At 34.6% G+C, this 27,421-nt stretch overlaps 1 protein-coding gene across 5 annotated transcripts in view; it reads right to left on the bottom strand.

Moving 5' to 3' along the window:
* Nucleotides 1-241: 241 nt before the first annotated feature.
* Nucleotides 242-27,421, bottom strand: part of PHIP (pleckstrin homology domain interacting protein) — a 115,597-nt gene continuing 88,417 nt past the window's right edge. For all 5 annotated transcript variants that reach the window (XM_066994625.1, XM_048065349.2, XM_048065350.2 and 2 more), the window contains 15 exons: nucleotides 27,145-27,269; nucleotides 26,890-26,972; nucleotides 22,313-22,424; nucleotides 22,043-22,104; nucleotides 20,356-20,511; nucleotides 18,711-18,831; nucleotides 16,726-16,851; nucleotides 14,707-14,779; nucleotides 14,269-14,319; nucleotides 13,810-13,959; nucleotides 12,047-12,199; nucleotides 9,724-9,887; nucleotides 8,958-9,238; nucleotides 8,446-8,613; nucleotides 242-6,544 (listed from right to left, as the gene is read on the bottom strand). In XM_066994625.1, the coding sequence (XP_066850726.1) occupies nucleotides 5,901-6,544; nucleotides 8,446-8,613; nucleotides 8,958-9,238; nucleotides 9,724-9,887; nucleotides 12,047-12,199; nucleotides 13,810-13,959; nucleotides 14,269-14,319; nucleotides 14,707-14,779; nucleotides 16,726-16,851; nucleotides 18,711-18,831; nucleotides 20,356-20,511; nucleotides 22,043-22,104; nucleotides 22,313-22,424; nucleotides 26,890-26,972; nucleotides 27,145-27,269 (2,469 nt within the window). In that variant the 3' untranslated portion in view covers nucleotides 242-5,900. The remainder of the gene's footprint in view (nucleotides 6,545-8,445; nucleotides 8,614-8,957; nucleotides 9,239-9,723; nucleotides 9,888-12,046; nucleotides 12,200-13,809; nucleotides 13,960-14,268; nucleotides 14,320-14,706; nucleotides 14,780-16,725; nucleotides 16,852-18,710; nucleotides 18,832-20,355; nucleotides 20,512-22,042; nucleotides 22,105-22,312; nucleotides 22,425-26,889; nucleotides 26,973-27,144; nucleotides 27,270-27,421) is intronic.

Raw genomic sequence — 27,421 nt, 5'->3', positions numbered from 1 at the left:
CTTTATATTGCCTCCAGATCTGTGTTTTTTCAGTAAAAAAAAACCTTGACAAAATAGCAAATTTTGATCTCTATCACAGATTTCTTTGGCTGCAATTCTGTCTCTTGCCACATAATGCACTAGGCAATACCAGATTCCAGAAGGAATCAAAACGAGCTGATTTTAGGCTGTTTTGAAGAACACATACAATTGTCCCCAAACACAGTAAATCACTAGATAGAAACAAACACTGTTGGACAACTTAGAAAAACATGTTTTCTATTTATTTAAAAATAAGTTTGTAGTTACTACATTGCAGTGACAGTAATTCTTACACATACATTCTAGTTTGTATAAAAGGATTCAAAGTATTATGCATCAAAACTAACATAGAAAGTGTCCACATAACAGTAAAGAAATTTCCAATCCTTATGTACAAAAAGAAAGGGCACTGTTATCCTGGTGTGATACTTCAGGTTATAACATGATAATCCAGATTTCTGGAAGGAGGAAAAAAAAAAAACTCAATAAAGCTAAAGAATTATAGTTTTCAAAACTGTTACTCATTACATACAACAGATTTGTGTTTTACATAATTCTGTACAAAATAAGTGTAATTTTTTTAATCTGAAAATGTGTCAGTTTCAAAATTAACCTTTCAAGGTCATTTCTGTAAGGTTGAGCTCCGTTCTATACATATTTAAGGATTATGACAGAATTTAATACACGCATGATCATTATCCAGTTGTCTGCCACAGTTCTGCAGTTTTAGTATGGTCCAAAAATGTAACTTCTGTATGGTCTCAGTCTATCAGCAAACCAACACACGCAGTTGTAAGCACAAAATAGTACATGTACATCATACAGGCATGTGCACACACTAGGTGCTTCTATTTCTTCCTACTCCTAATTTTTATGACCTTGTTCTTTGTTCTTCCAGGGTAGAAACTGATAGCATAACACTACCTTCCCTCCTTAAAATGTATTATTTGCAGTATTTGAAGTGAATTTCCTGATGTATTTATCTGCATTAAAAAAGGATCCAAATGCCTACTTGCCTCACTATCTAACCCCTAAAAGCTAAATTTATTCACCTTTATTTTATTGCAGCATATAAGGTTTCTCTCTAGAATGCCCTACGGCCATTACAGTTGGGGGGGGGGGAGTGCTAATCTCATTTTTCTGCAATTTAAGATGCCTTTCAACCTAGCTTTCCTGGAGTGTTTCCTTCTCTAACACGTTGTAAAATGACATGGCCAATTCCCACATTAAAATTAGCACAAATGCAAGAGCACCTAGGGGTTAGCTCCAGTTTAAAGGCTACCTGTTATTTCCCCCAGACGTAGTAGCAAGTGTACAAGCTGTATTCCTGATTCAAAAATAGTTAAGTACAGACGCTGTCATTACCGGATTTGTTATTGGAAACACACTGTCAGCTTTGGCCAATTTTACAAAATGTAGTACAGTTTATTCTGCATATGAACAAGCACTTATTTACAATAATTTACAGCAGAAAACTAACAGCCCTTTTATCAGTTGAGTATCCAAGTCCCCTTGGAAACCAATCTGTTACAAGAACTTCAGGGAAAAAAGAAGCTACGTAGTAATTAGTAAACAGAAAATGAGCTTTTGCTGTTTCTAGGTGAGGCCTGAAAGCCCTACCTTCTGCTTCACAGCGTTGTTGCAGAGATGCATTAAAAGTCTTTATAATAAACACTCAACAGTGTTATAAAAAAAAGAAAAATAATGTGGACAAAATACACTACTTTAGTCAGATAAGGACTCAGGACACAATGCAATTGTTGTGATATGGCTGTATCTTGATTGACCAGCAGTATGTTAAAATTACCTCAGCAAGATTTGTATGCTTCAAATTAAATGCAAATGTTGATGAAAGTGAGCTTGAAATCATGTAACCTCCAACCTACTATTTAAGATTTAAGTACAGGGTGAAAGGGTCTCCAGTTAAGCCTATTGCTTTTGTAGAACCAGCCAACCATTTAACATGTCCCTAAATTCAAATTAACACACTAAAGCATTTACTTGTGGTCCTTGGTCCAACTAAGGTGGGCAAAAGATTTACCAAGGTGGTGCAAAAATTGTAACAAGCTTGACATTACCGAATGGACAGACTGTTTGCTTATGTTGTACGTAATTTTTTTTGGTAAGGCAAAAGAATCAGAATTGGTACTTGAAAAATATTTGTACAGCAATACAGTGAATAACTTGTCTCTACACTACAATTTATTTTTTATCGATATTAGTATGTCCTACGTGCTGAATCAGGGTCCTTTATCAATTAATAGTTTTACAAATATTAAGCCATAGTAATATTTAACTCAACCAACTCAATCTTACAAGTCTAACAACAAACTGATCACATGTACAAACTGGACACTGTACAAATAAACATATGTAAATATATATCACAGCAGTCTAATCACTGGAGGAAGACTTTTTCTCTGTAAGGTTGTATCACTGGTCATTGCGAGTGACAATGAACTCTAGTTCAATTGACAATAATGATCAATATAGTGGTAAAATTTTAAGTTCATTTCCTGGATAACACATTAACAACAGAAACAAAACGGCTGAAGAGCTGTTAAATATGTAGGCACAAGTACAATGATTTCTGTTAAACATTTAAAGCACACTGGTATCACAGAAACACAAGTTACTTCCTCATCTGTAGGTAGAGAACAGGCTGCTATTGAGATACCACTCAGTGGTAAATACCAATTTTAACGTTTCCCAGTATACAGCAGAATTATCGGAACAGTATCCTCATATTTATGTCAAATATAAATTAATTTAATGAATAAAACTGTATTAATTGCTGCCAAATCTGTAAGATCATTTGACGTTTGTATATGACCATGAACCTGTGTAATATTTACAATGGGTATGAGAAACAAGCACGTGAGATTTTGATACTCCATTTTGTGAATTAGCTGTTAGGTACTTGAGATGGCATTACATAACATGCACATAGCTACAGTTCTTAAATTATTTCATAACACTGACCAATAGTTTATTGCTCACATTTAAAAACTTAAAACTTTGTAATCAAAAGCTCCTGTGTCCACACCGTATGTCACAACCTCGAATAATACATTTTTTCCCTACCGAAATGCACAGTCTGATGGTGACTAAAGTCTCATAAATAAAGTTTGCAATCTAGTGAAACTAAATTACAAAAATAAAACTTTTAAATAAATCTGGTATTAACTTCTAATTTTATTTTTTTTTTAGTGTCGCTTTTATTAAAAACTATCTAAATGATGCACAATTTATTTTAAAAGGAAAACCATTAATGTATCTAATATGAATTAAAAAAATACTGGCTAAAGTCACCGGTATTACTGGGTGGGAAGCAGTAGCCACGTTCTGCAGTAAGGCCTTCTATTCTTGTAAAATTAAGATGTATAATTTTCTACCTAGTGTTAAGGGAACGCGTATTATTTCAGTCTCCAAAACTTACATACAAGGTATTTTCGATATATAAATATATACATAAACATGCCATATAAAACATTATTACAAAGGGAGTAAATACAAGTTGGATTTTAGATATAATCTATTTCATATATTACAATGCAGATAACATCAGGAAATTACACATTTTCAAATGATTGCCTTCATCAGTGAGAACTGACAAAATTAACAGGTAGAATCAATTAGCTTTGAATTATGAAGCTGTATTGCAACTGTATAACCATAGCTTTTTATCTTACCACATGATCAGTGATTCTATTTTAATTGAATAAAGACATACTTGTTTAAAAAAATAAATAAATATACCCACAAATGAAATGCAAACTGATCCCTGTTCCCCAAATTCACAACCAAAACAATTCAAAGAGGATCTGGAAAATATTTTAGTCATTTTTTGTAACAAAATCCATAGTGAACTACATAAAACTGAGTACGGTGGATACCAGTTTGCCATCCACAATAGCATATTTCTGTTCCTCTTGGTGCCAGATATCAGTGTTCTTCGCTCAAATATTTTATTTTTGTAACAGAAAATAAAGGGTGAAGAATTCAGCCCCAAATAAGTATACAGAATCTGTGCAAATTTAAGGTCTTAATTCTGTATGCCCTCCCAGATATTGCAGATGTTGTTTGTTAAGAAAAAAAAATGAAAAAAAAAAGAAAAAAAGAATCATTGTAAAGTAAGGGTGTACAGAATTGAGGTTTCATTTCAGGTTTATTTCTTCAGCTAAGTTAGGGTCACACAAAAATCTGTAACACTACCCAAAGTTCCAAAATAATGTATAAGCAGAAAATTTTGGTTACATTTTTGTACCATACCAGATTTCAGAAAATATGATTACTTCCGTATTTTTTCCTTAAAACTGGACAATATTTTTTTTGAAGTGATAGAAAATGGTATTAAAGTTTGTTTGTAAAGGTATAAAATAACTAAATGTACCATAAACAAATAAATAACTGCTTTTCTTTTCCATAGCAGTACATATAACAATACATTCCCCTAAGTCATATAGTCATCATTTACAATAGACAACTTAATTTTACTAAGGATGCAAGAAATAATAGAATACAAGGCACAATCATTAAATGGAATTTTTCTTTAGGGTGAATATTGACTTATGTCAGCGTGATATACCATAAAAAGTGCAGAAAAACGCAATGTGCAATGAGACCACTGTATAAAACATGATTGCATAAAAAGTGATTTGGCCTTTTTAACCTTAATAATTGAAAATAACCAATCTTCCCCTTAAAATTAAACTATAAAGTATGACATTTTAAAATTTATTTTCAATTCTAGTGCTATCTAAAAAATCCTGAAAAAAATTTATTTACCTGGGAAATATTTTATACGTGTTTATGTATATATTAATATATACACATACACTCTTCTTTGTAGGTCATTTTAGCCTTTTAAGCATGTCTAAAGTTGTAGAAACAACAATCAATCTGGATCAGAAAGTAAACATCATAATTCCATACCTGTCCTGTAATTTCCTTGAATCCTTTAACCAATTATACATTTTGTCTAAAACATCTCTGTCAAAGGACCCCACCAGTGCATTATTTTCTACCAAAAGTACCAAAAAGGATACATTTCAGAACAATGTTAACAACGTACTATTTAAAACAATACACAGCTTTTATCACTGCAAATTGTATGCTGTACTGACACTCAAAAAGAAAAAAAGGCTTTCCACTGCACTGATTCTCAGTCTTTGGCACAATAAACAGAGATTTAGTGATTGATACAAGAATCAAGGTCTGAAAAATTAGACATTAGTCAAACTTTTTCCAATGTGGATATATATATATTTGTGATTACATTTTTGCTATGTTTGGCAGAACTTGGATAAACCAACAGCCTGCTAGGCTTCTTTTGCAGTTGAATGTTCCGTCACTACTGAAATTAAGCATTTTCAGATTAGCAAAGTTTGGTATTCTTGTATTTGTATTTAATAGAAATGTAAGTAAATTTACTGCCACTTTTTGCCAAAATCTGCCTTCCTAAGCGACTTGACTTTACAATCAAAGTGTACCTTGCTTGGTCAAAAATAGACTTCTGTTTTCAGTTTGTGGCATTAAAAGTTCCGTCACCTTTATAATTACGTAGAGATACTACGCACTACTTGAGTAGAGTAGCTCTCAATTCTGTAAGTCAGTCAGAAATTGCTTCAATTATTCTCAACTATGAACAAAATGACTGTTGAAATGCATAACCTATTTGGAGGGCAATAAATAGCAAAAGTTTAAAATATATATTTCTTTCAAAGAATGTTCGTTCAGTTTATTTTTTGCTAAATTTTTCTCCCAAATCAGAACATATTCTTCTAACCCATTATAGCAGCAGGGAAGCAGAAGTCTGTTCTGCTGTTCCTTAACTGTACCTGCTTCATAGCATTCTGAAGTAAAACCCTTGGTAAAAGTTACCAACCGATTAAATTAGCTTTTGCTTTTTCAGTCAACTTTCGGACTCTGCCTCTGCTAGATGTTCCAAAAGTTAAGGAGGTGTCTTCAAACAATAGCTGCCTTTGCTCTTCCTCAGAGTCATCTTCATTGTAAAAGGCTGTCCTCCTACCCTGGTTTCTAGTTCTCATGTGAGGTTCAGAATCTTTAAGCTCCTCAGACCCTTCTTCCATAGGCTCATCTATCTTTTTCCTCCTGCTTCTTGTTTGCATTTTAACGTTTGCAGGAACTAAAACGTCCGAGCCTGGCTGATGCGTCTTTATCTTTCTTTTTGGCTTTCTACCCCCACGGCCTTTTTTTTGTAACAAGTCTTCCTTCATATTATTTTCAGAAAGAGAATTGCAAGCAGTAGAAGCAGAGGCTTCTTCTGGTATATCCCTTGTGGTCTGGACTGTATTCTGCTCTGCAACCTTCTGCTGTTCAATAATTTGTAGCTTTTTTGGTTTTCTGCCTCTTTTCTTGTGCACCACTTCGCAGCTACTGTTATTAGTCTCCACCTTCGGTTTCCGTCCAGGACCTCTTTTAACTGGAGGTTTTGAAGGCTGCCCTCCATGTCCGTTTACCTGAACGCTTCCTGATGCCAAAGCGTTGTTCTTGCATTCCGCTGTAAGAAAAATGAGAGTACGGATCATGCAAAAGATTTACATTTACATTCATTTTCACACTGTCCTAACAAAACTCTTCGTAAAATATCTGAATGGATTCAAAGTGATTATCAATCTGTCCAAACCCAAGAGACAGACACAAAGTAGAACTCAGTTTCATGTCAGTACACAATGAGGATTAACTGTCTCAAGGTAGCTTGAGACAAAGAGAAGAAAAAAAGCCAGAACAGAGAACAGGTAAGGTGTTTTTTTCTTGGCTGATGCAACAGATGTGGCCAAAAACTCATACTTGGTATCTGCAACAGCAGTTTCTCAAGAAGCACTGCCATAAGGATTAGCAACACTTCGCAGTAAGTCAGCTCTGGATAAACAAAAAACCTTCTTTCAGCCCAAGGTAGCATCCTTTACAATGAGTTCATTAGACCAGGGTTATTTCAAAAATAAGTGAGGACAAGCCTAAAAATTTGGGAGACTTCAAAAAAGAGCATACACAATCTGCACAAATTTCTTACATGATAAGACAAATGTCAGAAGGCATTTGCTTGGAGACTTGTACAAGCTATGAGGTTTTCTTAGCTGAGTGTTACTGAACTTTCTCAGTGGGGTATGTCACAGGACCTCTTATGGAGGTGTTCTGGTAACATCACTCTTGCCTAAATAAAATATGACCAAGAATAGACCAATACAACCAAAAATATGACCAATCATAGCCAGCAATGTGCTGCAACCACTTCTTTGAGTCAGTGTCCATGCACACTCACTGTGTGTAACTCACTGTGTGTGAGGGTTCTGCTGTGACTAAGCATGCACCATAAGTCTACTTACAGCACAAGGCTTCACTTTCATGAGTGGTCATGCAGGAGAGAGGATCAGGTAAACAAAATCCATCTATCTGTGACATTACCGATCCTCCGGTCACAGGATGGGTACATATTCTGCCATGCCATACAGTAACAACTGAGACCTTTGTGAGAAAGCTGGCAAGGAATGGACAGCTGATTTAACCCATCAGACCACAAGTTGCTTGTTCAGAAGCATGGAAGGGTAAGAAAGAAGAAATAACCCTCAGGGAGAAGAGGGCTACAGGCAGTAACAAGATTAATTAGGTAGGGCCCAATTTGCAGACTACCATTTCTTCATCTCCAGAAAATAAAAATACTCAGAGGATCTAGCTCTTCACAACAACTTTGTAATACTTCAAAGCTCCTTCATAAGCAGGAGAGCTTTTATGTCTGGGAGATCTAATTTCAGTCTCCACAGAAACCTTGTGTTTGAACATATTCAGACATCAAAAGACAAGCAAGTTCAGTCAGAAGATTACATGAAACTGAGTCCGATGAACCCATACAAATATGTTCTGCAGAAAGAGTAAACACTACACAGTTCTATCTTGCTGTGACAAAAAATGAAGGAAAAAACGCAGCTGGAATGCTCCCGTATTTATGCTCATGGTTGTGGGGAGTGACATCACACTCAGTGTTAATGAGCCAAATATAACCTAAACAAACAAATGCAGGTAAAACCCACAGGGTTTCAAGTGTGACCCTGCAAAAGTCTGCTTTGGGGTTTTAGAACTCATAAGCTAGTTGTAATATATTGAAAGTATCACCTTTGTAGTATGATAAAAGAAGGTAAAGATAATTTAACATATCAAAATTGGCTAGACAGCACTTATCACACCATGTAAATCATGTTGAGAATAGTCAAAACCATCGACAACTTGGCTAATAATCAAGAACACTAATCATAACAGAATTATTCCATTAGACTTCCTTATTCTGCTGAATCACAGTACATACTAAATATTCCACCCCCAAAATATCAAGTCTAAGGTGCCGCAAGAGCTACTACGTCAATACCAAGGTGTGAGTGGGGTAAATATTAATAAAAACCTCCATACCTTGACCTTGTTGATTAACAGTGGAGGATTTTACTTTGCGTTTGATTTGCTTCTCTTTCTCAGGATTTTCTTTTGTGGAATTATTCCTAGTGTTATGACTGTTATCAGATTGGCTAGGGATTGGTAAAATATTCTGATTCTTGGAATGTTTGGTTGAATTCTCCAGTACTAGAAGAAAAGAAAAAAAGAAAACATATGTATTTTTTAAAGTACTTTATACCATGTCCAATCTTATCTGGCTAAAACGAAAGTCACTTAGGTTCTTCTACAAGCAAGCAACTTGAATCAGTGATCTGGAAGTGAAAGTTTCCTGCATTAAATAACATAGCTTAACCTTTCTTCAGACAAACCTCAAGGCCGAGCAGCTTGAAAACAGCACCCAGTCTTAACTGAGACAAATACATTTGATTTTTAAAAAAGTAGAGCTTATATTTAAAAACATTGTTTGTGAAGGAGAAAGGAAAAAAAAAACCCAAAACCAAAGAAACAATAACCCCCCAAAATCAACTTACCTGACTTTCCTGTCCCTGCAGTAGTATTAGGTTTTGTAATTAAAGGCTTTATCATTAAAGGCTTTCCCCCTGAAGAAGTAGATGGTTGCTCTGTAGCAGCTGCATCTGTTATACCCCTATTGCTTCTAGTCCGCACAAGAGAAGAGGTTTCAGCTGCTTTTCCATTCATCTGAGGTGGAGCATGTCTCAGTGCTGTTGATCGTGCAGGTGCAGAAGATGAAGAGGAGGCAGAAGTTTCTGCCTTCAGTTGAGGTTTTATTAATCTCCTCTTCCTTTCAGGGCTGCAAAAGGAGCAACAATTTGAAGCCTGGATGACCACTTTCATATTTTACAGGAATAAAGAAAATTTAGTGCTAGTGTCTGAGACTGTGGAAGAAAAATGATCATCTCTGTGTGAAGCAAGTTAAAAATATGACATTTTCTGTTGAAATTCATGCGGTTGTGAGCCTCTGAAAAGTGAATCTTCAGTGAAGGGTCATAAAAAATGCTATATTTATATGACAGAGCATGATGCCATCACTATCCTAACGATGCTGATTTCCTGTACATGTTTAGCAGTTATTTGAATTTTAAGCACTTACACTAGGACAGCTTTAGTTAAAGTTTAAAAATCTTCCACAGCAGAGGGACTTGCATTTCAAAGCTATCATTCTGCAATACAGGCAATAGTAAAAGGAAGTATTAAAAAAACACCACACTAAGTTCTGCTATTTAGGAATGTCAAACTTGTGCAGCATTTCCTGAACACTGTAAAAAACGAATGTACCTGGATGCAACGCTACTGGAAACTGAGCTGCTTCTACTTCTTTTTTTCCTCCGTTTCTTTATCGTATTTCTTTTATGAAAACGCAGGGCAGATTTATAATCTGATAAAATAGAACTTATGTGTTCTTCAAAGAAAGCAGAAAGACGCAAACTCATGCTGTAGATCTAAAAAAAAAAAAAAAGAAATACCAGGAAATGAGGAAGTTTTCTAGTCTTCCGAAGTATCATGTCATCTTACTTATTTACAGTTGAGCAACAGCTAGAAAAGAAAAGGGTACTGGTTAACGTGGAAAAGTTTTAAGGAAATTTACAGTTTCTCGCAACAAATTTACACTAATCCATGCAAAGGTTTGCATTAAGTATTTTCATGGTTGGAAATGTGTACTATGACTGAAGATCATACACACAAGCAAAATGAAAAATCAGAAGTGACATGTTTCCAGCTGTCACTTTCCAACTGCCATTCCAGAATATGTTCCTTTCTAGTTTCTGTGGAAACAACAGAGAGATCCTTAGTGGAATTTACTTTGTCATACCGAGGGTCAAGAAAAACTAATCTTCTGCATTATGCTGCACCCATATATCCTATATTTGGGCATCACTTTATTCCTCTTATGGATGGATTGATACTACTGGTGAGTTGGTTGCAAAAACTACAATAGATGATTTAGAATTATGTAGACACATTTTTATCTTTTTCCTCCAACCTTGGATGGTTTACAGAGAGAACCAGTCAAATTCAGTTCAGATCACAGCTAACTAATGGCACACAGTTGCTATTAATTCTGGAAACAGAAACTCATAAATGAACTGAGTAGATAAATTAAGAAGGGAAACCACGTTCTTGGAACATGAAACACAAAGACAATATTGTAGCAGTAGCCTACCTAAAGACACAGGGAATTATCTGAGTGCCAGCCTAAACAGTGAAAGTGACAGAAACCGAATGCGTTTCTGGAGAGGACATCCAAAGAAGTTTTGTGGGAAGACCCGTAAAAACTAGACAAAAACTTTATGCCTGATGTGTCAAGAATAAAAAACTGATGGGTTTAGGATTACTCTTCCAGAAAAGCATCCGTGATGTAAGGTAAGATGCTAAACATATCACTGAATGACAGTCAGAATAAAAACAGGAGTCCAAATAAAAACATAGCCATTCAACAATAATGTATTGCAAGCCTATGCATGAAAGTACATAGGTTCTGAAATATTACAATTTCTGACACTAGAACCTTTCATTATTGCTTCTAAGTAAAAGAGAGAAGAGCTATAATCTTAATTCTAAACCAGTCAGTTTAGAAAAATACGAAAAAAATACAAAAATGTCATTTAAATCAAACATGGAGCTGAGACTACGGCCAGCATTCCCCTATCTTGCTTTTAGGAGAGAAACAAAAAACAAACAAAAAAAACCAATCTAGATCTACCCCAAAATCCCTGCACTTTGATGTGATGAAAGGACAAGGGACTTGAGTGGGACAATTACTGACTGAAAAGAGATCAATCACTGATCAGTGCCACCTACTTGCTAAGGCCACCTACTAAGTCATTTTGTACATGCATTTTAAGACAATGAAGTCCTGATGATTAATTTGCTGTTTAAAACAGCCAGGCATGGAAGCTAGTGAGGATTTCAGTCTAACATCTAAACCATTTTAGCAGAAGAAAAGCTACACAGTAGCTTTGGACATGCCTAAGTAGCCCTGAACAAAAGCTACGTTTGTACCTTTCACCTCTAACAGATACTGCAGCTACATGTCAATGTGAGAGAAAATATTAAGAACTTTACCACTGGCAGGGCATTTCAGTATCAGCTCAGTAACAATGGCTTTGTAGGCTCATGTTTTACATAAGATTTCTGAGAAACAGAACTGTTTAAGGGACTCTTTATAATATCAAAATATTCACTAGTGAACTACATAGAATTTCACTATTCTTTATTCTCTGTGATAATTCAGTTTTGGGCAACTTCTAAAGTGGAGGAATTTGGGAGTACGTAGGTGTGTGAATCTGCATGCACATTGAAAATCTGGTTTCTTCCGCAAAATATAATAACATTTCTACAGATCTTTCCTTCAGTGTGGCTCTCCCTCTAGATCCACCTTGAAATACTTTAGAAACACACTTGCACAATATTAGATTTCAGACATTTAAACAGCATGCACTCCTTTAAAATACAAAGTTGTAATATTTTCTCAGAAATATTCATGTCTGACAATGAGAAATGAACTTTTTTTTTTTTAAGTAATCAATTATGTTATCTGTTTTTCTGTCCTTTTTTTTTCCCCAGCTATATTCTTTCATACAAAAAAATAAAGTCTTACCCTTGATCTTTTACTTGGTGTATAGGCCTTGGAATTGCTGAAAATAAGTCTCACATCTTTACACAGCTCCATTGGTGACTCATAGTTACCAGCTTCCAGTGTTTCTCTAACAGTAGCAAAATCCATAGGAGTGTCAATGATATCTCTATAATCCTGTTAAAAAACAGCAAAACAACCTATTACAATTTTTTAAGGCTTATTTTCATTTGGATGCATTTGATAAATCTATTAAAAGCAAACCGTTGTCCTTAAAAATACATATGGAAAACCACTGAAGACATTTGCTCCTTCCTACTCATACATAACCTCACAGACACTCAAAAGAACCGAATTTAGAAGTTAAATGACACAAGATTTAATTCATTTTGTAAAAAGATTTCTGGATATACAGAGCTCAAAAATTTCTGGCTCTTAAAGGTTAAGTACTGACATACTGTCATGGAGATAACTGATATAAAAATGAGACTACAAGCACTCTGGATGGTTTGACAACTCAGTGTTAGTACTAAACCTAATACTGTTCTCACATACTAGCTTTAAAACGTGAAGTTAGAATATTTGAACCTGCTGACAGTCTTGGTGCATCTCTGCTGAAACCTGAGCTGACCAGATGGAGATGCTGATGGAGAGCTGACAATTTAAGAAAGTAATACTGAAATAATGAAAACTCCACAGGCTTAAATATGACCTAGTTCAAATCAACCATTGAAGTTTTTTCTAGGCTAGGGAAAGAAACAGGAGAACATCCACATAACAAGAAGCTCAAATACCCATATGACAAGAAGGTGAGGTAATCCACTAGAACACATGGAACCTGTGCAAGTACCTCTGAATGTTAAAGAGGTCTGTGACACTAGGGAGCAGAGCGTTTCATGCCCAAGCCTAGTAAGGTGTTCTCTATCAGATCATCTGAGGATCTGAATTGCAAAAGGTGGCTCCTTGTAGCTAGCCACACCATGAAGTTTAGCTTACTTCGAAAATTTTGGTGCCCAATGGTTTGCCAGAGCATCAACACAGACCTACCATCAACTTCCAAAAGATGAGCTTTTCTTTTTTCTAACTCAGACAAATAGTTTCCCCCAAGCTAATCACCTCGGAGTGGTATTTTAAAGAAAAAATTACAAAAACCTTTGCTTTGTTATTTAAGGTAAAACTAGTCTAGAAAAGAGATCCAAGGCAATAAGACTTTTTGTTAAAATATTCTGTAGTTACATCTGAACTCCAGTGAAATCACCCAGGCAGAAAGTGAAATTGGAGAAACTCAATTGTTACTACAGTTAATATAATAATAAAATATCACTACAGTGCTTCAGTCGGTACTTCTTCCCCAACAGCCCCGATGATTGTGATATGAAAATTACTCATATTTTCTACACGTCCAAAATGAAAACCCAAAAATGTGCCATGACAACAATTGTCACAACAAGAAATCAAACATATTCCATTCATATATGGCTATTTTTTCACTCAGAAAGGGAAACAAGTGTCTTAATTGCAAATGCTGTTTACTCAACAACATAGTCATCCCTTAACATAAAACATTTTGCTACTACAGTATTTAAGAGAGTAGAGAAGTACGATTTATTTTGAAACTACTTTAAAGAGACAATGAATATGACCATCAGGTGACAACCAAGCAATGACAGAAAAGTTCTGTGAATAACACTGCCTGAAGTTTCAATTAAATGAGTTGAAGAAATAGTCACAATGAAAGAAGCTAACTAACTGTATTACAACCAGCCTTCCTGTTTGAGAACACTCACTGGATATTCAAGGAGATCCACTGGTTGTCGAAATGGTTCAGAGTCTTCGCACTGAAAAATGAGATTCAACAGCTCCTGACACTGCTTCTTCCATGACTGAATGTCATACGACTGGGCTCTATTACGTAGCCTCCGCTTCGGCTGATGATCCTGAAATGACAGTATGGTCTGTTATTTATTAAATAAACTAGCTGTTTTTACAAAATCAAATGAAAAGGTACCCTGCAGGATATAAATTCTAATTCATTAATTAGTAATGTGCAACAGCACATACAGAAATGCTTTTACACTGCACAGCTCAGAAGAGTAACACTTCAGTCACTGTAAGTTCGAAACTTTCCAAAAGGTGATTACACAATAATAAAACATTTTCAGATTTATATTCATTTGTTTACAAACGCACTGTGAATTATTTACAGCACTATAAATCATTAAAAAAAAAAATGGAGTATGATTTACCTTTCTTTTTCTAGTGGAAGTTCCTGGCACATTTGTATCTTTCTCTTCTTCCTTTGAGCAAGATAATGAGTCGCATAAAAAGGTTAAAAAAATATAAGCATATATGAGTAGGTGAGTTCTTTTATACTTCACTTTATAATTTGAGTCTTTACAATCCTATCCCTATCTCTCTGGAAAGCATTTAATGCAACTGTCAGTTTGAGAACCTCTCAGAAGTCTAAAGAACCTCCAATAAACAGTTAACGCTCTCTGCAGTACAGGAGGAGAGGAGGCTGGATTTTTACCAGTTTCCAAGCTAACAAGAAGAAACATCCAGTTGTCAGTACACTGTACTTTGTTACAGTGACTGAATACCGTACTTTTACATCAAGTGGGAAAGAGGCATCAGTCCCACTTCTCCAGTCTAGCAATGCCTTTGTCTAAGACACAACCACTTACCTCATCAGAGTCAGACAACACTTTCTTCTTCATTGAATTGTATAATGGAATGATGTCATAGCAAGTCTGGTCTCTGTGCAAGAAGAAATACACACTAACATTTATTTTCTGTCTTAACCTATGGAATCAACTGTATTTTGCATAGAGTAAGGAAAATATTTATGAATTCATTCCTCCCCAAGATGATAAATTGTTTGCTGCCAAAAGAATACTAAGAGGTCCACAGTAGTAGGAAAACCAAATCTACTGTTCAAAAAGCTGTAAAATATTTTTTTGTATTCCATAAAATATAGAACATTTAACAGTGACATATCAAAATAAAAAACCATAATCCCTTGCCATGAATTTATGAACATTAGAAAAATCTACTATTATACCATCTACATAAAAGGTTTGGGGGCCTATTCAGCTTTATAAGAAACATTACACTGGATTTAGTGTGTATAGGTGTATAAGATATTTGCAATGTAAGAAATCTGAAAAGTAATATTTATTTGTCTGAGGACTAACACTGTTATTGTACAAACCTACATAATTAACTTCACAAAACAAAAACAGAATTTTGTTTCTTGTATAACATGGCAAACTCCTACACAGAAAGGAAAGTCCAAAGGTGTTCTACTATTCAGAATTGCAAGCCACTAGAAACAGGAAGAATAAACGCCCAGCAACTCTACACTGGAACTCTAATCCATAATATTGGCTACTACGATTATCAGTGGGACTGGGTGTGGAGTGGATGATTAAAAAACTTATCAGGCTGAAAAAAAAAAAACACCACCACAACAACAAAACGAAAAACAAATTTTGCTTTTAAGATATATAGTTAATTTTAGATACTAACCCCTCGATTGTCAGAGATATCTAGATATTTCACTCATTAGAACCATGGGGTTGACCTTTGGTGGTCTAGGTAGAGTCAGAAGCCTAACAAAATCTTTGAAAGCCTGGGCTTTGTATGCATCACTAGTTCACTGAAGTTAGTACAGTAATAGGCACAAGCTATAGGCTGCTATTAAATAAGAATAACTACATGGTGCATTAATTTTGATAAGTCAATTAATACTACACACTTAAAATCCCCAAACTGCTTAATTAATCAAAAAAAAGAAGCCATGTCGGACAAAGATATTAAAGAACAGAATTATTAACAGTGAAACCTTTCAGATGCATATCTGTCCCTAAAAGTGTGTTTCAATAAAATTTTAACATCTGAAACAGTTAAATATTTTTCACTGTTCAGCCAGTATCAGAAATCAATGACAACAAAGATCTCAAACATTTATGTACAGTTACAGAAGTCGAAGTCTTAGATTTCCAAAAACATAATTCTAATGTTTTTAATGAACACATTTAATATTTTTCTAAACTAGTAATGTATCTTGCCATTTTTACAAAGTAGGAACAGCAGCATTCACTACATACAAGCAAATCAAGACAGTAGACATAGTAGGCTCTTACAGACTTTAGGTCTGCAGATGTCTGCAGATCTGAGTGAGAATTCTGAAATGTTGTTCACTGACTCAATTTTTCTACAGGCAGTAATGAAAAAGAAAGTTTGAGACGACTATTTCTTTTGACTACAAAGCTTCCAATTTTAATTTTATCAACCATCATTTTCAGACTCATCCAGTTGTAAAGATTTTAGAATTAAATTCCCAGTTATATTAACACAGGCAGCATTAAAACTTGGTACTAGAGCTCTTAACTTACCTGTAAATATATCTATTGTTCCATGAAGATACTAAGACCCATTTTTATTATTTAGCAAAAAGTCTATAAAATACACTGTTGAAATAAAATGCCAATCTATACCGATCAATGTATTATAAAACTTCATCTTGTTTTGCAACCTTATGTACTCTTGTTTTGTAAACACAAACTTGCTTCTTTTCTATCCCAACAGCAGACAACTGGTTTATTCAAGCTGCAGAACTACCTCACTTTAAAATTAGTATTTCAAAAAGCCAAGTACCTTGATCAGGGGCAGAAAAATAGTAGACCTACTAAGCAACTCACTTTATGAAGTGCAGCAGAAGATCTGTGACAAATTTGGCAGACTTTACAATAGGACTTCCAGGCTCGTTAAACGTGCGAGTGTTATGTTCTATGTATCGGACTTCCCACATTAATGAAGAAAGTCGCCTGTGTATGAAAGAAGTGGAGAAGGGATGAGGAAAAAAAAGTATCAAAAAGATTACATTTCTGAAAATGTATTACAAAACAGGAGAAGTATTAAATAGTTCTTCTTTAAATCTTATTATCCCATTCACCACGTTTTGACATTAAAACAGAAAACATACAGGCACAAACATATTGCCCTATATGACCAGCAGAAGGCAGCTTCCTCAGGCTCTTTTTATTAAAAAATATATTAAATTTATTAAATTAAAAAAAAAATTAAAAGTACATATTTTTTTCTGATAGGTAGACAAGACCAGCATTTCTCACATAACTCTGATTTAATGACCTAACTACAGAATTGCCACAACACTGTGAGAAACAATGCACAATCAAAGAAAAAGTGAAAAAAATCAATCTAAAAAAGATACAACAAAAACGAAAATACGTTATTTCAAATAAAAGCTCTGACAGCACAGAAATCAGAAATACAGACCACCTTCTATGTTCATACTGGAAAATATAATGAAAGAAATGCTGTACAAGGGCTTTAGAGACTGAAGTGGGGGATCATTTAACATATTTAAAGTAGCACAAGCATTTAGATACCATTTTATCATTTTTATGAGCCCAATGTTTAGTTCTACATGATGCCAGAAATGACAGGGAATCTTTTTTTCTTTTTTTTTTTTTCTCCTGGTGTGTGTTGTTTTTGTTAAAAAAAAACAAAAACATTCAGGCAGCCTAACACTCCTGTTTCAGAAGAGGAAAAATGTTCTAAGGTAAGCCGCATGAAAAGCTACTTAAGACAACTCAAGCAATCTGAACAGTCCCTCCTACACAAATTAAAGAAAAAAAATCACTAGAAAGCACAATACAAGGCAAATAGCATCTAACCATGCCTTGGCAATCCTACAAACTAGTAAAAAGTGATTTAGTGAAGAAGGTATGATAGTGACCAAAAATAATTGCTAATGTTTTTGACGAGAGGAAAAAAAAAAACAACACAAAAACCCACAAGCGACTGAAAATTCCTTGCCACCTCTGACTGCAAAACATTAGAGAAGTCATAGATGAATTATATCTTATCACACAATTAACACGGAACAAAATGTATGTGCATTACGGCATCATAACATAATATCCAGGGGTACTTTTGAAAATGAAAAGTGATTTTAATTTAGAATGCTATTTCCAGTTAGTACACTTGAAGTGCTACAAATTAACATTGAAATTTGGCTGAAAACATTATCCACTTGTATCCTGCAAATGAAGTATTAGAGGGAAACTAATTTCCAAACCAGAAAGTTTCCAAGATCCAAAGGAAACAGAAGTATATTAAAGGAACATGCTCCTACACAGATAACATTTATTGCAAATAAAATACAGCAATTGCAATCATATTTTAGGAAAAGATCAAAACTGTATCAAAAAGTTAAAACTTATTTTTGTTGCTATCCAGCCATTTAAAATTTCAAGGCCAATTATTTAAACAGCTATTTTTCATCTAATGTCTTATGCAAATTTAAAAACAAACAAAAAAAAGTCTATTAGGACAAATGCATATTACATGTGCCTATGGTTTCTCTTACTAAAAAAAGCCTTAAAAAGTGATAAAGTGCACTCACTGTTTTGCAGTTTGAATCTGTCATGGAGCAATTTGCATAATCAGGAATTTACACCACATAATTCTAAAATGCATTTAGGAGAAGAGATATTCAATCCTTTTTAACACACCTTATAAGATAGAAACCTAGGTCAAGGATTAGACAAACAGAAAGAGCACACCTGTACCCATTTCCAAGTCAGGTATTATGAGACGAACAGCTACCAAAACCACAGTTGGCAGTATTTCACAGCAGTACCTGAGACTTGAATCTAACCTGTAAAATCTGCTTTCCAGTCTTTGTTTAATGGTACTGAGGTCCGTGGGATATGCCACAACAGTGCAATACATTGGGTAAGCTTGAAGATCCACAGGTGCCACAAACGCAGATGCAATATCTACACAGAATTTAAAAGGAATCAAAGTTATATACCACAGAACAGTCCTTTTGGAGTCTCAAGAATTCCCCCCTGAGCAGTACATGATTTTTCTTCATGCTTGAAATGCAGGGCACTTTCCCAAAACCAACAACAATAACCACTCTAGATATTCTGAACATTTTGTAATATTAAAGTGCTTGCTGACAGGTATGCTGCAAGTACAATCGCTGTACTGAGTACCCATTCTGTTGTGCATGAAGTGCCACGCAAAATATACATTTGAAAAGTAAAATTAAATGTATAAATTATACATTACGAAGATATGCAATTCAGCATTATTATTTACAAGACAGGCTCATTTCATTTGGTTTTATATTGCCACTCTTCCAATTTCAAACAAGGCAATTCATTAAATTCTCACCATAAATGTCATCGTAGTATTTCGATCTCATTAAGATATGAGGAAAAATCACTCTCAAAATACAATCTCCTGTCCCCTCCAAGAGCAAAGAAGCCATCTCATACCAATCCACCATAATGCCAGAAGACTGCTGAGAAAGCTAAGTCTATACACCTACACCTTTTTTTCCTCCTGTGCTTAGAAGCATCACGCATGCTTAAACATGTCATTTGAACATTTTATACCTCAAGGGAAAACGTGGTAAAAGAAAAGCATCAAAAGCCTTTAAAAGTCTTCCTTGAATGTCTTTAAAAACAGAAAAATTGTTGTTGCTAAACAGACTGCTCTTCTTCTAAAAGCTGTTTACTTACTCTTATGAATGTTCTAGCAACTGCTGCTTTGGACCAGTATGTACCACATATGCTATAGTCAAATCCTAAACTAAGCAGTATGCCATACAATGTAACACAAAATGTAAAACTGTTACTCTTAGATGAGACAGTGAAAACAACCAAATCTTCATTTTCTCATTTTTTTAATGTCATTCTGTAAATTTAGATTACTTCACTATGTAGGTATTTTGTTTCTTTTGGAAGCACAAGGAAGCTTCTTACTAAGTGTGTCACCAAAGAAGTCATAATGTGGGATATTTAGGTATTAGAAGTATTTCAATAGTTTTCTGGGATTTGTGAAACTTGTCACTTTGAGTAATTCAAAATCATAAAAGTAATCACCTGTGACAACCTATATATATGTAATTTATGACCACTGTTACCCAAAGAGCCAAGACTGCCGACTTATCACAGAACATACAAGAGATTTGTGATTCAGCCTGTACTTCACAATGTCAAAAATCAAGTAGTTGTTTTTACCAAGATCCAAACCCCTAGTACATGTCATATTATCTACCAAAAAACTATAGTTACCTTTGAAATTAAGAGAAAGCGTAGGCTTTTATGTGTACTTACTATACAAAACATTTAAAATGTGCTATGAGAAAGTTCTGTTCCAGTTAATCAGGAAATAAAAGGTGTAATTTTTCACAACATAACAGTTACTGATACTGGTAATTTCAGAAGTATACATGAGCATAGTCAGTAAAATGTAATACAAAAATGTTTCTCATAATATCCAGGATTTACCTAGAGTCATGAGTTGGTTTATCCCTGCAATAATTCTGTCACACTCCTCATCTCGTGTCCTGGAACCCCATTCTCCATCCAGAGGTTTGTAGAGCAGTGTTCTACGCTCATCATCTGTTAAAGGAACACTAGTTCCTAGTTCTTCTGGAAATACAGCTAGAATGTAACACAAAAACTAAATAAAATACGAATCTTTCTATCTTGTGAAATACATAGACCCACATAACTAAGAAAAAATAATTCAAATATACATAACATCTTTCGACTAACCAAGACAAACGCATAGTTCTTGATTTGCTCAAAAACATTTTTGACGCATTCAGTATCCCTTCTATTGTTGTATGTAAAATTTAAATCTTTATGATGCAATTTGGTGTGCAAGTCCTCCATTAAACAAGATTTACTTTCTTCAAAATAGCTAACCGTAGAATTTATTTTAGAACCAACTAAGGTAATCCTTTATCATAACTGAAGTTCATGTTGCTTGTTTTTCTTAAAGCCCTAAATTCTTGGTAATGTAACTAGGATTTGCAGTTGATGATTTTCAGATGGAATTTAAGATAATGGCTTTGATATTAGACAACAAAACAGTCTCCATTTAGTGGTTCTACCCTGCCAGTTTTGTAAGGTCAAATGCTAAAAGCAGAGCTACTGAGCAAGCAAACTGAAACGCCATCACCCTGGCATTCTTAAGGGCCTGCTGACTTCGACTAATTCATAATGTAACAGCTAGATTTTCAGTGAATGATGCACAGTGTTCCTCTTTAACAGCTTTTTGTTTTTGTTTTTTTGAAAGGAGGTGTAACAAAAATCAGTATTTATGGACACAGCAACAAATTCAGGTTCTGTTGTCTGCCCGTTTTAGTTACTTACTTTAGTCATGTTATCACACTAGCTTCTGTATTTGACTTGTAAGAGGTACTCATTAGAAGAAGGGTTGAAATTAGAATTAGAAATTAGAAGAAGGGTTCAACAAAAAGTTCAAACGTGCATAACTTAAAAGAATAAAAAATATTTATGGTTACTTGTGGGTGACAAAATTGTCAAAACCTTCCGGGAAAACACAAGGAAAAAGAGGCTGATTTTGTGTGTGTGTTTTTTAACCAGACTTTAATAAAATCTTCAAAAAATCTGAGTAAATAAGAAATATAATATTCTCATCATGATCTGTAAACAGTGCCCATGTTATACTGCCCACTCTGTACAATGCCTAACTGCAACAACTTCTGAACCAGACAGGCAGCAAATCCTACTATTATCAAACTCTCTCACTGGTGCATCTTGAGTCTTCCATGCATTGATTACCTGCTGGCAGGCTAACAGCTTGCAGAACAGTCAGCTTCCTTACAGCTGACATGGGCACAGGTCTATCTTCAAAGCTAACTGTACGAGAAGTTAATTGCAGCTCTATGTCATCTATTTTGAGGTTTTGTACCTCAAAATAGATGGTTAAATCTAGTGGTTAAATCTAACATCCGTTTTGTTTGCCTAAGTATGGTTGTATGTCTTTCCTAAGGGAAAGATCACAGTTTGTTTATGCTGATCCGTATTTATTTTAATAATTCACAACGTTATTTAGATGCAACTGGTTTGTGGTACTTCACTCCTTAACAGGTGAAATCACACAACATTTTTTTACTTCTTCATATAAACTCTTAAAGCAAATTAAATTATGAATGTACCATACCATTACTTGGTATCAGCTCCATGTCCCAAGGACTCATCTTCTCGGTATCCCCATTGTCCCAGCTTAAAAATAACCACATTTAAATTATCTACTAATATGGCTTAAACAAAGTAATTATTTAATGTCTGTAACATAACTTATTTATTAGAGATATTAAAATAAACTGGTACAGTGAGATGCATGATTGAATTTAATAAAAGGAAGTTGCTCAGTCAGTACTTCAAATGAAATATCTAATTAAAATAAAAGATTTTAGATAAGTTTGCTAACCAGACATTGTAGCACTGAAACAAGCTGTCAGGATAATCGGGCTGAAGAGGTTCCTGGCTTTCAATTGTTCCAAACCACCAAGCATCATCTATTACTGATCTGAAACGATCACCTAGGTAAGAACACAAAATAATTACATCAGTACAAGGCTCCTTCCTTCCTCCTCCTCTGAAAAGCAGTTTTCAGATACTTTCAGCTAGATCTTGAGTACAGAAACCCTTTTAAACATCTGCAGCATTGACAGGCAACTATGAATCATATTCTTAAAAAAAAAAAAACTATTAAATTATTTCTGAATGCTGCCTTTAAACCTAAATGAAACAGTTAATAATCAGCATAAATAGAAGCAATTGATGATTTGCAAATATATCCACATAACTTTTATATATGAATTTATTTCTTAATTTCATATAAATGTTATATAAATATATATTTATATTTCATATAAATGTTATATTTCATGTAAATGTTATATAAAGATATAAATGTTATATCTTTAAAACCACTATCTACTTCTATTAAATACTACACACTATCTTAAAATAACTGCACACTGACACCCCTGTACAGGGAATACTTTTACATGCTGCTGAGCTCATCCTCCTTGGTTCCTGGTGTTCTTCAGCTGTGTGTATAAACAACTTCTAAACACAACTTAGACAATTATTCCCTTTACTAATGTAGGCAATGTGACTGATAGAAGAATCAAATTTATTAATGCTTCTTCAAAAGGTTAGCAAAGTCACTTAGGATGATTTGAAAAGGTTTCACTACTGCAAAGTATTCATATTGCTGAGCAAAAAGGTCAGAAGTGTTATTAAAAAAATTAGACATCAGAATACATTACACACATCATAATTTCTAACTTTTTTCTGTAAAACAGGCTACAAAATTTAGAAACAACATTTTTTTAGGGAACATTCAATTCAATCCAAGAACAAATGGAATTTAAATCTGAGATTCCTAGACCAGCATTTTTTTGTTTTCATGGGATTTGAAGTCTATAGATACTTTCTCACCCTCTGTAGGGCTTTTTTTCCCCGGCATGTCCACAAAAGGGGGGAAAAAACCACAACATTCTGCTCAAATTCTTGCTGCAGTTGTCTGAATTATTAGCAACTACGTATATTCTCAAAATGTTCACGGATTTATTTTTTTTTTTTAATGTAAATAATTAAATTAATTTAAAAATTTTAATTTAATTTTTTAATTTTAATTTTAATTTTAATTTATTTTAATTTAATGGATTAGTTCCATTTATGTAATTCTAGGACAAACACAAAACTCCCACTATGCCCTAGTTGTGCTGAATGTAAAAGAACCAAGTCATTCATACCACAAATATCTTAAAAGCAAGATCAGAAATGTAAACAAGGGCTGATGATCTATTTTAAAGGAATAAATTAGTCAGCAGAGCTCTTAAAGATCAGCCTCCCAACCAGTTTTACAAAGAAATGTGAGTAGATAACAATTGTGAGTGCCTTTCCAGTGCTAAGCACTTGAAGGACTGTATACACGGGCAGTCACTTTGGATTTCTCAAAAGCCAGAGCATTCCAGTGCTAAATAAGAATGCTAAAATAAGTGCATGTGAATGAAAATGCTCACAGAACAGTTTCTTCAATCACCATCTCTCTCCAATGACCTCTGTGTCATTTTATCGGTGGGATACAAGAAAGCCATCTATGTGGACATTAGATGGAAACTTCTAACTAATGGAGGGATTTAGCATAATTTTCCAAAACCGAGTATCACCAGATGATGTTAGCTTGGTGGATGTTTAAAATATATGTTGAACTTAAAGTAGCTGACACATAAGAGACATGTACACCTATCTTCTATGTACACCCATCTTATATGTATAGCAAAAGCTCAAGGAATCCTATCAGAATAGGTTTTAGCCCAGATATTTGTATTCTAGTTGAACTATAAGACAATGATATGCAATAAATAGAATCTGAGTAGAAATAAGAACCCAACACTTCTCAACCTTTAGAAATGTGCTCTTTTTAAAAGGATTCATACATTTAAATCACAGGATCCCTTAGTATTAGAAAATATAAATGCTGCAGATAAGTAAATATTCTTCCTCTCATCACCACCACCAAAAGCCTACCACAAAAACAAAACAAAAAACACATAAAAAGCCCACCACCAACAACGATCGTTAAGAGATCAATATTTTAATGACTTAAAGTGGAGCCAGAAAATTTAATATTCAGTGACTCTCTAAAGAGTAGCTCTAAAAACATTGATTTGCAGGCTAAGTGGCAGAAATCATAAAGGAATAAGAAATGATAATGACGGTAGTCCTGAGAAAACAAACCAGAACTGCATGGAACATTTATATATTCTGATATACACTGCAACAAAACAGGGCAGGGTTTGTTCCAAGTAAAGAAGCATACACTAGTAAAGTATCTATAGTGTCAAGTAGAGACCAGGGTAGTGTTTCAGAAGATTTCTGGAAGAGCTGTAACAATTTTATCAGTGCTTTTGCTATCTCTGCTTTACCATTTTGTATGGTCTCACAAAAGGAGACTATTTTACCGCTACTCTTACCACCCAGAAGAGGAACTGAACAATGAACTCTAAAACACAGTTGTCAGAGTTACAAACTCCGTATTAGTGTTGACCTGAAACTCAAGTTATTTGCACTGAAGGCTTGATAAATGCTCCTGGTGCTTACAAAAACACTTTCCACACTTCAAGTTTCTGGAAATATACTTGCCAGCCTAGGAAGGAGATGCTATCTGTGCTCAGAACCTTGAGCCCTTGTTAGAAGGGCTAACAATTTAAATTTCCTCCACTACTCCTGAATTTCTGTCATGACAATTGACTTCTGGCTAGGCTGTTCGTATATGAGGTATGGCACTCATTCTTTTACTGCTGCCATAAACTTGTGGGAAAACATTTACATTGTGGCAGAGGAGACCACAGATCCATACCTATCAAGAAACAGCAAAGCATCTTAGTAGGTGTTAACCAAGCTTGACACTTAAGGGATCTTTCAGCTGTAATGATCTTTAAAGAGGAAATTGAGGGACTTTTTCCTACTGATTCAGAAGCCAAGAGTCTTTATCCATATTCCCTATAGATCTGAAGGCTAGCTGTTCTTTTTGACAAATTCATGTAAAGTATTAATAGGGCATTATGTAATTTATATACTGTGAACGCATACACACACTAAGCAAGGATGTCATGATGTGCAAAGGACAGGATATCAATTCATCTTTTCTGGCAGAAAAATCAGGTAAAAATCAGTAAGAAAGAGCATCTAACATCCATCTGTGCCACTTCGTCAGGCTACTTAAGTCACAATGAACTTAGGAGAGGACATAAAAAATGAAATAATGCGTATAGATGAAGGGACGCAGTGTATTTGCAGAAACATGTATTATACCAGTTCCTTCTGAACAGGCTATCAGATGTACCATCAGGTTGTTACAATAAAATCCTCCACTCTTTTATATGATGCTTTGCCTGAAGCAGTAAAAAGTGCCACCAAGTCAGCTGTGTATATGCTAGTCACAGCTCCTGAATAGGAGAGCCAAAGGAATTGAATGTGTACATCAATCATTGCTAGTTTACAGAAGATGTGTTTAACACTGAGAATTGGTTTAAAAAAAAAAAAAAAAAAAGCTAGGCTATCGATATTTCACTTTCAGGAGCTTGTCACTACAAAATATACTGAGATACTAGAGAGGACTTAAAAGGTGTCTGGAAATCTACAAACATAGTATCAAAACCAACTTTCTCTCTTAGGGGAACAGAACTCGTGTTGAACTCTGAAGAATCAGTAATACTTGCTCAATCTTTTAAGTTTCAGGGACAATCTAAGGATGTTCGTAGGAATAAGAACATGTATTTCATGACCTCCAGAAACAAACAAACAAAAAAAAACTTTAGAGAATCATTTTGCTGTACAGTACCTTTTTCTCCCCCTAGTTAGATTTCATTGTTAAAAGGTGATCTTTTCTACTGCACAGAAAAGATGACTAGGAAGCTGATCTGACTGGAGGACTTGCCTGTCATTAACATTCTCCAGTATACAATGCTTTACTCAAACAAGTCAAAAATAGATGGGAAAGGCATTGTCTTTGTGCAGTCTAGAGAATATAAATACCAAATGGTTGAGAAAGTGCTTCTGTATTTTCAGAAATAAGCAGGCCTGAAAATCTGGGGAAAAAACCTCTAATAACAATGCAGTTTTAAGAGGGCCTTCAATCATATATAGGATAAAGTAAGTTATCAGTTACCAATAAACACCTGAACATCATAATAAACACCAGATTTCTAAAAAATTATTCTTCATTCCTCCCTGCAAACACACAACTGAGATTTGTTTTTGTACTTTCTTTTACAAAACACCTTTAATATTTTGTTTGCTTTCCTGTAGCTTCAGTCAAGGACTAAGTGGAACTCCATATCCAAATATGGCCAAAGCTTTTCCTCCATTTCCAGCATAGTATTAAGGATTTATTTACCACAACCTACTTTGTAATAACTTATCATGAAACCAGGGAGACGTAAAAACAAACAAACCCTTAAAAAGCCCAAACAAACCCACACAACTCACCTATATTCCATCGTCTATGTTTTGCATCATCAAACTGCTGCCTCAAAACTAGGAAATCTATGACATCTGGCATGTCATGGTACCTAATCACAACAGAACACAAAACTAATAAGCAATACAATAGCAAGAGCAGGAAGTAAAGCATAATTTAACATTTTGAATTCAAAACTTCAAAAGCAAGAGTTCCAGTCATGACATTGACTTTCACAACAACCCCAAATTACAAAAAAGTAATTTGAATATACTAGTGCTTACTTCATGGTGAATGATCCTCCAGTTAGTTTACCCGTATCTGGGTCAAGAAAAGCTAGTTTAAGACAGCATAGTGTAGGCAATCCCACTTCATACTTAATCCCAACTATCTTCATCAACTCTTGCTCCTGGAATCAACAAAATATTACATACCATCACGGAAGTTACGATGACTAGCAACTTTCTGAAACGTGAAAATATAGGTATACTGAAAATACCAGATTTCTGCCAAAACATGTCAAAATCAAATATTAGAAATTTAGTCTTTCAAACCAAATTA

The sequence above is a fragment of the Anser cygnoides genome, chromosome 3, assembly GCF_040182565.1.
Source record: "Anser cygnoides isolate HZ-2024a breed goose chromosome 3, Taihu_goose_T2T_genome, whole genome shotgun sequence".
NCBI lineage: Eukaryota > Metazoa > Chordata > Aves > Anseriformes > Anatidae > Anser > Anser cygnoides.
The sequence above is the reverse complement of the archived record's forward strand: the minus strand, read 5'-3'. Positions and strand labels throughout refer to the sequence as shown.